Consider the following 13,443-nt stretch of genomic DNA (forward strand, 5'->3'; position numbering starts at 1 on the left):
TGAATGGTGGAGGGCGGGCAACATTCAGTGATTAGCCAGGCTTGAATCCAGGTTAGAAGACTCCAAAGCTTAAACATAATCTTTCCCAACTTGTGCTTCAACGTCTCTCTGCTATGATGCTTTTTTAACCCCTTCCCCATGTGGCAGTTCTCTGCTTTGAGACTGAATCTAACACTCAACTTTTCCATAGACCTTTCTCCCTCCCCAAGGCCTAATTTATGACTCCTGCCTCTCCCCACCTACCTCTGTTATATGACTTGAGATTCTTTTCTTGTATTTACTTGCCCTTATCTCCATTCAACTATGAGCTCCTCAAGGAGAGTGAGCCTGTCTTATCAGTAATGCCTGACAGAGGATAGTTGCCAAAGTTTCTAACCTAAATAGATGGATGAGTCTGTTTCAAAAGATGAAGTGAACATACCAAGCATTTGGGGTTTCCTTTTGCAGCTCATGATGGATCTGTCATCCTGAGTGATCTCAAACCTTCTTAAACCTCTTAATATTTTTAGCCTGTAACACACCTTTCGGCTCTTACAAGTAGAGCATTCAGAGGTTTCCCAGAAACAAGCGTGGATTGTGTCAAAACAATCCAGGATTTTAAAAAAATGTATGACTTGCAAAAAGTAAGGACTTAATACATAATTGTTGACATGAGAGGATAGGAGGATGATAAATGATAAGTGGGAAATAGTCTTCAAGGTTAGAACCTCTGGCTTCTGTCTCAGCTCTATCTTATACAAACTGGGTCTGCTTGGGCTACCCATTTCATCTACTTCATTGCCATGGGTAAAATTGGATTTTTGCGTTAGTTTGTTTTATTTCTTGAACAGACACTATGAGGCTTGCACTAGACAAGACTCCAGAGATGTAAAGATGAATAAGACACAATTTCTTACATCTAAGGTTATGGTAGAGAAGACAGACATAAAGACATGTAATTTCTTTTAAAGTATCTTTAATGTATAAATGCATCCACATATAAACAAAATTTTTCATAAATGCAAATCTGTGTGTATACATACATACGTATATATAATATATACATAATATATAATATATAATTATATATATAATACATAATCTTCAGCCTTATCTTTTTTTCCTCTTATGCCTGGCTCCCTACTCCTCACCTCCCCTCTACCATTTACCCAGGTATCACATGTTAAAAACCTAGTATACATATCTCCATATTTTATATTTTCCCCCTTATTCAAATAATTCTATGAAGATAGATATTCTTTTAGTCATTGCTTATTCTATAAAAAATAAAATCCTATTTTCCATACTTTTCTGTAACTTGCATTTCTCAATGATTCCGTGTGGAACTTCTTCCAAGTTATCTGGCATAGCTAGAATTCATGTATTTTTAAATTAATAGACTTAATTCTTTTTAGAACAGCTTTAGATTTACAGGATATGAGTGGAAAATACAGAGTCCCCATATACTCCCTCGTCACCCCTCCCACTTCTGTCTCAGTTTCCCCTATCATTAACATTCTGCATTAGTATGGTACATTTGTTACAATTGATGAGCCATTACTGTTACATTATTACTAACTCAAGTCCATAGTTTTCACTAGGGTTCATTCTTTATGTTGTACATTCTGTGCATTTGGGCAAATCTATCATGTATAATGACATATATCCACCATTCTGGTATCATAGAGATTATTTTCACTTCGTAAAAATCCTCTGCAACAACTGATCTTTTGACTGTCTCCATAATTTTGCCTTTTCCAAAATGTCATATGGTTGGAATCATATAGTCTGTAGCCTTTTCAGACGGGCTTCTCTCACGTAGAAATATGCATGTGAGGTTCCTCCATGTCTTTTTCTGATGTGAGAGCTCATTTCTTTTTATGGCTAAATAATATTCCAATGTCTGGATGGACCACAGTTCGTTTAGCCATCACTTATTGAAGGTTATCGTGGTTCTTCTAAGTTTTGGCAGTTAAGAATAAAACTAAAAATTTGTATAGAGCGTTTTTGTATGTGTAAGTTTTTAGTTCATTTGGTTAAATAACAAGGAGTTTGCTGCTAAAGTTATTTGGGTTTGGAGTTTTGTTTGTGCAAATGTTTTTATTTATTGATTCAATGTGTTTTTTAGATATAAGACTATACGATTTTCCATTTTTTCTTGTCTCAGTTTTGATAACTTGTTTTCCAAAGAATTTGTCCCTTTTTAAACTTTTAAATTTATTGGCCAAACAATGTTTGTCATAGGGTCTTAAAAACTTTTAATCCCATTTTTCATTTCTGATATTGGTCATTCATACTTTTTTTCTCCTCACTCTTACTGTATTAGCAATTTTATTCATCTTTTCAAAGAACAAGTTTGGGGCTTTGTTAATTTTTCTTTATTGCGCATTTTCTATTTAATTACTGCTTTTGCTTTTGTTATTTCTTTTCTTCTCATTTATTTAGATTCGGTTTGCTTTTCATTTTTTAGATTCTTGAGATGGCTGTTTAAAATATCAATGGTATATATATTTCAATGTTAATATATATTGCCAGGTGGCTTTTTTTTTTTTTTTTTTTTTTTTTTGCCAGGTGGCTTTCAAAAAATCTGTAGCACTTTATATTTTCAGATTCAAAGTAGGAAAGTAAGTATTTCTCCACATCACATCAATAGAATTATAGATCTTTTAAATATTTTGTCAGTAAGATGATTGAAAAGAAAAAAATCTGTATTTTCTTAGACAGGTAGACTTCCCATGCTATGGTAAATGCTAGGAGTGATGTTTGCCAGGAAGCAACACATCAGCCCACTATGATTCTGAGAAGTTTCCTTGGAGGGTGTGATGTTAGAGCTAGGTTACAGATGAGGTCCAGAGGAATTTGTACTGGATGGTCTCTAAGAATCTCTTCCTAATTCCAAAATTCTAGGGATTGAGATAGAAATTATAAGACATGATAAAAATGTGGGAATTATATAATGTCATATTACTTTACATCTCATCTTGCACTCCTATAGCAAGTGGCCGAATTATCAAGAATCACAGAAGACTGAGATGTCTGTTTTCTTTTATAGCAATGGAGGCATTCTTACACGGCTTCATATGCCATCTATGACTTAGCTAACAGGTCAGTAACTTCCTTATAAAATTTATTAAGCTTCTTTAGTATAATAACATTTAAAAAAAATAAAGTCCCACTGTGATTTATTCATTTGGTAATGTTTCCTTTTATCTTTTTTTCAGGAGGCTGATTACTGAAGAGAAAATTCCAAACAACACACAGTGGATCACATGGTCACCAGAGGGTCATAAATTGGTTAGTGAGTCTCTTCTGTGGTCAGAAAAAAATAATGGCTCAAAGCTATCACATGCAGAAGCCACATACCCTGATACAGACCAGACACTCAGGAAGCAAATACTTCACTAGCCAAGATAATGTTACTGCCTAAAATAGCATTTTACTTGTCTAACGAAGTCAATAGGATTCCTGAAAGTTTCTGAACTACTGCGGGGGAATTCTTTATTTCCTGGAACAAAATGTCCATTTAAATTCTCATTTCTGTGGTATTCAGTTTGTTGTTGTTTGCTTGTTTTGGGGGGCGTACCTACTTCCTGCTAGTTCTGTGACCCTCTCTGTGTCACTCTAGATACACCTCCATGTTCTTAGTGCTAGGAGAATGCCAGAAGCCCAAGAGAATCTGAACAGGAAGACGGGATGTTCATTGGTAGACAGAATACTCCCTCCCGACATCGAATGCACCCCCTCAACTCACCGCCCCCAGAAAGCAATGGGAGGCACACATTATTCTGTAGAAGTGGTCAGGCTCCTGGGTCTTTGCAGGCACTCTGGCATCCGAATAGTGGTGTTTGTGAGCTGCTTCTTTTTAATATATTGAGTGTCTTTAGAATTATTTGGCGGTTATAGCTTGTATACTTACAATTTTTTAAATGTGAGGGGTGGGGTGCCTGGGTGGCTCATTCTTTTAAGCATCTGCCTTTGGCTTAGGTCCTGATCCCAAGGTCCTGAGGTCGAGCAGGTGACCACCGCCCCCTCATTGGACTCCCTGTTCGGTGGGGAGCCTGCTTCTCCCTCTCCTTCTACTCCTACCCCGCTTGTGCTCTCGCTCTCTCTCTTTCTCAAATAAATAAATAAAAATCTTATAAATAAATAAATAAATAAATAAATAAATAAATAAAATACGAGGGGGGTAGCAAATGACTTTCTCTTAGTCAAATTGAATAACCCAAAGTAATCATTACATTTGCATACCAATATTATTTGAGGATAAAAGAGTCGATAGATATTTTTTAACTCCAGGATAAGATATGTTATAACAGGTTGTTACTTATCAATCTGTTTTTCAATATTTCCAGGCATACGTTTGGAACAATGATGTTTATGTTAAAAATGAACCAAATTCATCAAGTCAGAGGATCACATGGACCGGGAAAGAAAATGTAATATCCAATGGAATAACTGACTGGGTTTATGAAGGTAGAGACTTTAAAGCTTTTTCAAATTAGAAAATCTGGAAGTTTTTTTTTTAATAGTAAAGCATTTTTCTTAAAATGGAGAAATTTGATACCATTCAAAATAAGTGGCATTTTAAAAAATGTCATCAAATCTCTAGCTCTTACCATACCAGGTGTCTCCCAGAACAAGGATTTCTTAGCAGTAGCTAGTTTCCCGTGTCCGTGTCCTCATTGTCTCTCAATGCCCCTATTGTCTTCCGTCTCCTCCTACAAAAGGCCTTTCTGTGTAGGTAGCTTTTCTGCTTTACTGGGGCATAAAAGCTTCCAGATTAACATCAGATGTTTCTCTAACTGGGCCTACCTAACCCAGAGTTACTAAGGAAAGCTAAATACTCCCACAGCATTCCAAGAGCTGACAAAATATTGTCTGGAGGTTGGGGAATAGAGGGGGAAGAAAGCATCTGTTTTACAGAGGATCTGTGTTCATTTGAACTTGGACAATTCATAATTTCCTGTTTTTAAAGAAGGAAAAAATAATTAGAAATGTTTCTGGGGGAAAAACCAGTTTAAAAAAAAAAACACCCAGAACAAAAAAATATTAAAAAGGATTATTCTGTCTTTTAGGATAAAGTATTAGAAAATATTAGAAAAACATTTTGCACATCTGTAGTTGCCAAGGTAAAAGACAGTTTGAGGCTGTTCCAGACTGTTTGCAAGGTTGCCTAATGCTTATTAAGTATTCATCTTTATTTCATCCTCTTATTTCTTCCTCATAGTTAAAAAAAAAAAAGTTTTTCTTCATGACTTAATTTTGGTTCTTACCCAGTTCAAGTCAAGTTCAATTAAATGGCTAACATTTTAACAACAACAGCAACAAAAATTGCTTTAAAAGAAAGATAAATCCCCCATGGCCCAGAAATCATTTATAATGAAATTTACTAGCACTCGTCACTTAGCAATTGAGAAACATCTTTAACACTTGTTGGACAGCACAGCACAACCTGCAGGACCCCCAAAGTGACCTGGATAAATTTCTCCCCAAAGCTGCAACTCCACCCGTCCTCGAAACATCTGAGCGTCTCTAAGATAAGAACACACCTAACACTCTTAGTCCTTTCTCAGGTAGATAATAGCTGGAAAGATCTCATTTTGCATGTTGATGACAAACAGAAGAATGGCTTCCCAGTTCCAGTGTGGGCCTGTCTCCAAAAAACAGGACTTTGGTTCCTATGGGGAAGTTCCTATAATTGGTTTTATATACTTAGGAATGATCCATACTTGCTTCTCCACATATGAGATCCACCCTCCCGTGGCGCATCTCCACTGTAGCCAGGAAGACTTGTCGAGTGTAAGACTGAAAGAGTACATTTTAAGTATCTGTAGGTTCATAAGTAAAAGGAGAAACAAAGCTGCAAAGTCCAGACAGGGCCATGTGCCACATCATGGAGGGACACTCACAGGGCAGCCTACCCTCTGGGACGTATGTCTCCTGCCCCGCCCCAGGTTCCCAAATGAACTTCTCTCTCAATGTCTCGATGTTTTCACTTTGTCTTCTTTCATGATAACAGGTGCCTTCTTTTGTAAAAATAATAATACTTTATCTCCTAGTACGAAGTTAATCACATGACATTCACCCTTAAGTATGAGTGTAGTTTACCTAACCCAGAGGTGAGAATGGGAATTTTGAGAGCGAGGATGAAAAGGGATAGAGAAAGAAATAAGTTTGGAAGATGGGGCACTCCTTACCCTATAGTAATCGTGCTAACAGTGGGGGTGTGGGTAATTCGGGGCAATTCACACTGAGTGCCAACTACCATGAGGTGCTGTGTGAGGTTGTAGAGACACGGGGACAGATGCTATCCAACTGCTGCTCTCAGAGAACTCAACCCAGAGAAGGAGACAAAGATGCCAATGGATAGTTGTCATAGAGTGAATGGAGTGACCTCTGCAAGGGAGGGCACTAAGCCCTGGGGAAGGTCAGAGTGGCTGGACGGGAGGTGTCACAGGATGGCGAGGGAGGTTCAGAATGTGGGGGAGGGGGTGCCATAGACGCTTGTGCTCACATCCAGCTTTGTATCAGGAAGGACTTGAAATGTCTTCCTCCGTTGTTATTCTCCCTTCTCCCTACTATTCATTCTCAGGACTTTGAGTTTGACCAGAAGTAGTTTTATAATGATGGTTTTAATACTTCACAGTACGGAACAATAAATTCTGTATTACAAATACCCACCAATTCAAAACATAAATACCACCTGCTACCTGTACTTAAAAGCAATTTTAAAAACCATAACCTTGCTGTAATTGTATTCATTTTATGTGATTGCATCTTGATCTTAGACTAGAACCAATGGGTAGAAGCCACAGGAAGGAGACATCAACTCGGTATCTGAAGAAGTTCTCGGTAGACACCCCTTGACTCGGAGTCACAAGGCCTGTGTGCTTGTCTTGTCTCTGGCAATTCATTCTCTCTCTCTAAGCCACTCAGTTGCCTCCTCTGTAAAATGGGATATGACTAGACTCATCTAGGGACCTTTGCGAAGACTAAATTAGATAAGTGTTTTGTAAACTCTAAGTTGCTACATAAATGGAACGTAATGACATAGGTAGAAAACAGATAAGCGGGGAGCAGGCTGCCTTACCGAGCGGGTTTTCTGTTACTACAGGAGCTGAAATAGGCATGGAGGGCATAGAACATGGAGGTGAGAAGCATGGATTCAAACCAGACAAGTCTGGATTCATTCTTGAGTCAATCAATTATTGGCCATGTGACCCTGGGCAGTGACTTCTTTTTAAGCCTGCCCACCCCTTTCTCATCTGCACAATGAGCTACTGTGAGGACTACGGGAGATCACAGATGTTGGTTGCAGATGAAGCCTAGTGCATGGTTTACTCTTTAAATGATAGCTGCTCATTATGATAATTATTATTATATTTTGTTATTATTGTTATTGTTGATCTTGTTACTACCACTACTATTACCATTATTATTTTATTATTATTATTATTAAAAACAAGCGTTTGGAAGAGACCCGTAAAGAGGCCTCAGGAATCAGAAAAGTGATGGGGACAGATGATTTCCTAATTCTAAGACTCAAGTTTCTGTGTTTTTGCTTTTACTTTTACACCCACAGCGGAACATGAGATCTGTAGATTAAATCGGCATAAAGGACAGAGTCTCCATCTAGTCTACCGGAACCTCCCATCAAAGAGGTTTTGGCATTTTAAGAGCCAGAGATTGGAAGTCCCAGGAATAGACTCCATAATAAACATAGAGAAGAACTACATTTGCCAGATAATGAGAATGAGTCCAACAACATTCTGGAGAGCAAGACCTTTGCTTCCATTTGCCTCTCTCTTTGACCCTCTTCCCTTACCCAACCCTGTGCTCCAACAGAGTGTGTTAATCTGGCGGAGTCTTTAGTTTCTAGGCTAAGCGAAGGAGGTGTTTCCCAATAGGGGTCTCATGGAGCTCCTTGTCATTCTAAATTCGTCCTTCCCACACCCTGTTTGTGCCAAGAGTAGTAAACTGTGGGCACCATATTAGTTTGATAGTCTGGAGCCACACACCACCCACCAGTACCCTGTGGGCACAGTACAGACTGAGCCCAGTTGGGGAGAGTATGCTGGCATGTTGACTGTTTGAAAATTAGAAAGGAGAATCAGCCCCTTGTGTGAAATTTACTTTTAGTATGTTTTGCGGCATAAATTTAGAGGATTATAAGATAAAGAAAAAAATGTAGAGCTTATATTAAATATTGTGTGCTAAAATATTCTAAAATGGTCCAACGGGTTACTTATTTTTACAATCCAGATCTATCCTAGAAGATTTTATTTTTATTCATTTGTATTACTCTGAATTTGGAAGCCCAGCAAATGCAAAATGGTTCATTAGTTGAACTCTACTGTAATTACTAAAGCTAATGAGAACAATATTTTGAATGCCAAAGCCAATTTATCAGCTACTTCTTGTAACAGAACAATTTATGTCTTTTTTCAGAGGAAATCTTCAGTGCCTACTCTGCTCTGTGGTGGTCTCCAAAAGGCACTTTTTTAGCATATGCCCAATTTAACGACACAGAAGTCCCACTTATTGAATACTCCTTCTACTCTGACGAGTCACTGCAGTACCCGAAGACTGTGCGGATTCCATACCCAAAGGTCTGTGCTCCTATTCACGTAGTGGTTCCGTGATTTGATGGGAAGAGAATGGTTTCATTTAATCCTTTCCTGCTAATGAAAATATTGTCAGTCTCTCTTCAACAGCTTGCTGTGATTACTCTTGCTGAAGTCAACAGCATCTGGCAATTTTAAAGTATTTTTATTATCCCAGGAAAGAGAATGATTNNNTGTGATTTAAGGTTTTGTAATTTCTCCAAAAACTTTGAGGAATGACAAGCCGAAAAAGATGGGGAAAATGCTTTTGAAAGAGGTAGGGGGAATGAAAATGTTTCAATGGAGGCAAAGAGAGGCTGTCATTGAATCACAAGCTTATCTTATTTGTAGAAGTTGGAAGTTGCCCTGGATGAAGTTGAAAAGCTCGGTTATATATCAGGTTATATTGCTAATTAACCACTACGTGACTAGTTTCAGTGGTTCTGGTATAAATTTGGCACTAATGTGAATTTCACACGTCCTGCGTTTGGAATAATGGTCTCACATCTTCGTTTGCAAGGCTGTTCTCTCCGTCCGGTATGCATATTTATGAAAATTGAACAGCTTTGTTAAGCAGTGTAAGCTGAGGAAGAGGGGGATTTAGAAGGGAACCAGGATTCTTCACTAGTATCATAACATTAACGGCCACAGAATCACCTATAGGAAAATCTAATAGTGAATGTTTTCGCTGTAAGCAACTTGGGAAAAGGGATTTTTATTTTTACCAACTCACTCAATTTGCTTCATGAAGAGCTGCCATTTTAGGAAGACAGAGGAAGTTAAAAGAAAAAAAAAGATCCAAGACTAAATATAGAGATGTATTTTCAGTGGAATGTTATTTTTTGGTGAGTGAAACTGGCAAAAAAAAAAAAAAAAACCCATAAAATGCTCTCACTAAAAATATATTATTTCCAACTAATTTGTCAATTGAAGATCTATGTGTATATATAAAAAAGTTTTGTAGATTTCTGTCATCATATTGATTGTAAACCTTGAACATGGTGAACTTGAATTTGAAGTGCAAATGATGGCTTCCTAATTAGCATTATTGGCGCTCGGCTCAGGTAAACTCATTTTCCTCGTGGGTTGTGTCTTTGGCTGAACCCAAGGTATTCTTCCTAGTTGTCAGCCATTAGACTTCTTGACTTTTGGAGTCAGCATATTTGCAAAATAATAGAATTGATTTTTTAAAAGTTTATCCTTGTTTGCACAAAACACATGAAGTTATGAACATTCATGATTTAAACAGGAGTCTTTGGGGCTGTCAGTATATATGTTTCTGCCTGAACATGAAAAAGTTGCATTTCATGACTCTCTTTTATGTTCATTCTATCTGTATTAGATTTATCTATATAAAATTTTTAAACATGTCTCATGATTATAATTTTATCACTGTAATGTGGATGCTTTCGTGCAGTTTTAAACCTGTGCAATGATGTGATATTTTTTGTCCATATCAATTCTGTTATTGTTTTTTCCTAGGCAGGAGCTGTAAATCCAACCGTGAAGTTCTTTGTTGTAAAAACCGACAATCTCAACCCAAACACCAACTCAACTTCAGTAGAAATCCCTCCTCCTGATGCTATTTCAATAGGGTAAGAGTCTTGATCAGAAAGTGTGGGTTGTACACAGTTTCACAGATCTTGGAGAGAACATTTTAAAAATGAATGGCAGAAACAGGGGTAGCATCCCATGGTATCCCCCCAGGGTCAGAAGTCGTTGCCTCCTTCATCAGCCATTCTTTGTTGAGCCCCCATTTCATGTGTTCATGCTGAACATGGTTCCAGTGATGGGGTTGCACAGTGAATAGAGCAGCCAGAGTCCCAGGTATCATGGAGCCTACACTCGAGGTTGGGGAGGTGGACAACAGCCAGGTAGACAGAATATTGTTGTGAAGACAATCAAAGCAGGGCAAGGTGATGGTGATGGTGGGGGGAGGTCGGGGAAGCCCTCTCTCATGAGATGACCCATGAGCAGTGATGTGAGACAAAGGGCCAGCTAGCCACCTGAGTAGCTGGGGGTTCGGTATCCAGGCAGAGGAAGAGCAGGTGCAAAGGCCCTGCAGAGAGGATGGGCCTGGTGCATGAGAGGACCTGTGAGGAGGCCAAGTGACCAGAGCAGTGCGAGTAGAGAAGTGAGTGATAGGAGTGAGGTCCGATCATGAGGGCTGTGCAGGTCCTCATGAGAACTGGAGAAATTCAGGGAAACGGTTACATTTAAGGATCCTCATGACACCGATATGCCTCAAGATGTCACTTGCTTAAATAACTGGTGGTTGGCAATTCTGCTGCCGCTCACCCTCAGCCCCCTGTGCTTTTCCTGTAAAGATAACCACGGCATTGCATGCAATTTGTGGCTGCAAGTTGCTTTCTATTCATTTCCGTTCGTTATGTTGGTTTTCTTGTTGCTTTTAAATAATAACTAGTATATACTGAGCACTCATATGTGCCAGACACAGGGCATTATCACAGGCTTTATTCTATTAATATTTAAAGTAACTCTTTTCCAACAACTGTAATTATATGCCTCTTTTACATATAAGGAAATGAGGCCTGGAAGTTAAACAAATGACCAAGTAGGAGTCTGTATTCAAGCCTGTGTTTCTGACTTAGAAGAAAGAGCTTACAAGTGCTGTGCTAGGTGCCTCCCTCTGTGTGAATTCAGCCGCTGCCCTCAGCTGCCTGAAGTTATCGTCAGAGCAACATGGAAGCATCTTCTCGGGGTTGAATTTACCACATCAGGCATGCTGTAGGCTTTGCTGTGTAGTTATTAATTCATTGACTTGATTAGAAATATCTATATGAACCCATTCGTTTGGAGGAAGAAAATCAATTATCAGTAAATTTAAAAAATTATTTCTTCTGAGTTTGTCCAAGGTATAAAGGTATAAAAATTTATCTGGAGGTTCTAAGATCTGCTGTGTGGCCCAGTCCAGTCATCTCTTCTTTCAGCATTGATTGAGCACCCACTGTTTACATAACAAATGTCCATAGGGCTGAGCTACTGTCTTTCTAGCACTTATGACCAAGCAGAGGACAGAATATATTCCATAAATGACTCCAAAAGCACATACTCCAGAGGCGTAAACAGAAGGCCAGAGACATTCCGAGGAGGGGAGATGGGTTTTCCGTGAACTCAGGGATCAAAGAAAGCATCCTAGGGAATGCATGGATTGAGCAGAAAGGGTTCCACAGGGCACAGCTGGGGGGATGGCATTGAAGGGGAAGGTAACCCACGTGTGTGGAAGTACCGGGCTGTCCAGGGAAAGGGCAGCAGCGCCTGGTGTGACCTCCTGGTCTACGACCAACATCTGTCTGCAGGGGAGATAAGCCGAAAGCCCCGATCTGAAAAACATTAGATCCGGAAGAGGCTTTAGACCTCACTCGTCGTTTACAAAATGTTTTAAGGACCCGAAGCCTTTTTTTCAAGTGTGATAGAACACAGGAGTACAGGTCCAGAAACCAATCAGATGATTACTGCTCAGGTTGCAGGCAAAGGCCTTGTCCCCTCCACTTCTCCCAGGAGTCAGGATATTAGAACCTGTGGGCTTCCAGAACACACTGAGAACAACGCTGTGGGACACAAACTGAGGCTTAGAGAGGGAAACTCTTTTGCTCAAGGTCACACAGCAAGTTAGCATGGGATCTGGGAAGAGGACAAGGTCCGCACCTGCCAGACTAGACTCAGTGGAATAATGGAGTTTCAATGCTTTGAGTGTTTCCTGTGGGCGGGGACTGTGCTTGATGTCCCACTCACATCTTACTTGACCACTGCGTACCGTGTCATTGTCATGGCCGTTTTACAGGTCTTCATCTGTGGGGTCTTTCCCCCTTAGAAACCTCATTCCAGGAGCTGAGCTCCGGAAACGTGTGCGAGTCCAAGCACTTAGTTTTTGCCCCGTGCAAAGGAACCCTGAAGTCACTGTGTGCAGATCTTTGTGCTGCACTCCTGGTGAGGACTGCCTCGCTCACTGGGGATATTTTGTGTGAGATGTATTTTACTGAGAGATCGTTTCTGGAAATGCCTCAGGAATGTGTTATATAGGGAATTATAAATCCAGCCCTGGTTTCTATTAACACCAGTGAGGCTGCAGCTTATGTAAAACCAGGCTCGAGGTCCTCTCTGGGGAAAACATTCTAGCAGGCGGTGGTGCCCCACTTTCTGGCCTCATGCAAACCCAGCAGGGCCAGCAAGTTGTGCCTCTTCAGAAACTGCCTAGCACCTTCTGCCATGTTTCCTAGCCATCCGCTAGCTCCTGGGGTGTAGGATGGCCCGGAGCGTAGCCCTCGGACGCTGGGCGTGTTTCTTCCGTCCTCCGCCCCGCCTGCACCCGTCACTCATTTTCCCTCGAGGCCCTGTCCTTGCACCACAGAGTCTCGACAGGGGAAATCCTACCGAGGCAGGCAGCCTCCCTGCTGCCCTCATTGCATTAGAGGTCAAGTGGAGTAGACTCGTTAGGCTGCTCATTTGTATGGATGACTCATAATGGGAATTTGCGAGCTCAAACTCTTTGAGCGAAAACAACATAGACTGTAAAATCATAATCCCCCCTACCTGCTTTAATTAGAGCCTGGCTTCACGTGGCTGGATTGAAGTAAGAAAGTTCTATAGGTAAAGGCCCATCTTCTCATAGTATCTCCAGTGCCTCTCAGGGGGTGCCTGAAACACAGCAAGTGCCTGGTGAATATTTATAGGCTAAATGAATAAGCTTCTGCATGGATAAATGAGGTATGTTATATGTGTGACTTAATGTGTTTGAAATGGTTTACACAGCCAGTACAGAAGATAAGCCTCCGACTGACCCTGTGTAGCAGTCCCCCTTTTCTGCCTCCTCCCAGCCATCTGCAGATTCTGTGGCCTG

General features: G+C 40.1%; 1 protein-coding gene across 1 annotated transcript in view; it reads left to right on the plus strand.

Annotated features, from left to right (window-relative positions):
* Window positions 1–13,443, plus strand: part of DPP4 (dipeptidyl peptidase 4) — a 77,806-nt gene that overhangs the window by 27,325 nt on the left and 37,038 nt on the right. Inside the window, exons 6-10 of the mRNA XM_040644555.1 lie at window positions 3,032–3,084; window positions 3,201–3,273; window positions 4,332–4,452; window positions 8,428–8,588; window positions 10,065–10,177. Of these exons, the coding sequence (XP_040500489.1) occupies window positions 3,032–3,084; window positions 3,201–3,273; window positions 4,332–4,452; window positions 8,428–8,588; window positions 10,065–10,177 (521 nt within the window). The remainder of the gene's footprint in view (window positions 1–3,031; window positions 3,085–3,200; window positions 3,274–4,331; window positions 4,453–8,427; window positions 8,589–10,064; window positions 10,178–13,443) is intronic.

The sequence above is a fragment of the Ursus maritimus genome, unplaced genomic scaffold, assembly GCF_017311325.1.
Source record: "Ursus maritimus isolate PB19 unplaced genomic scaffold, ASM1731132v1 scaffold_1, whole genome shotgun sequence".
Classification (NCBI taxonomy): Eukaryota; Metazoa; Chordata; class Mammalia; order Carnivora; family Ursidae; genus Ursus; species Ursus maritimus.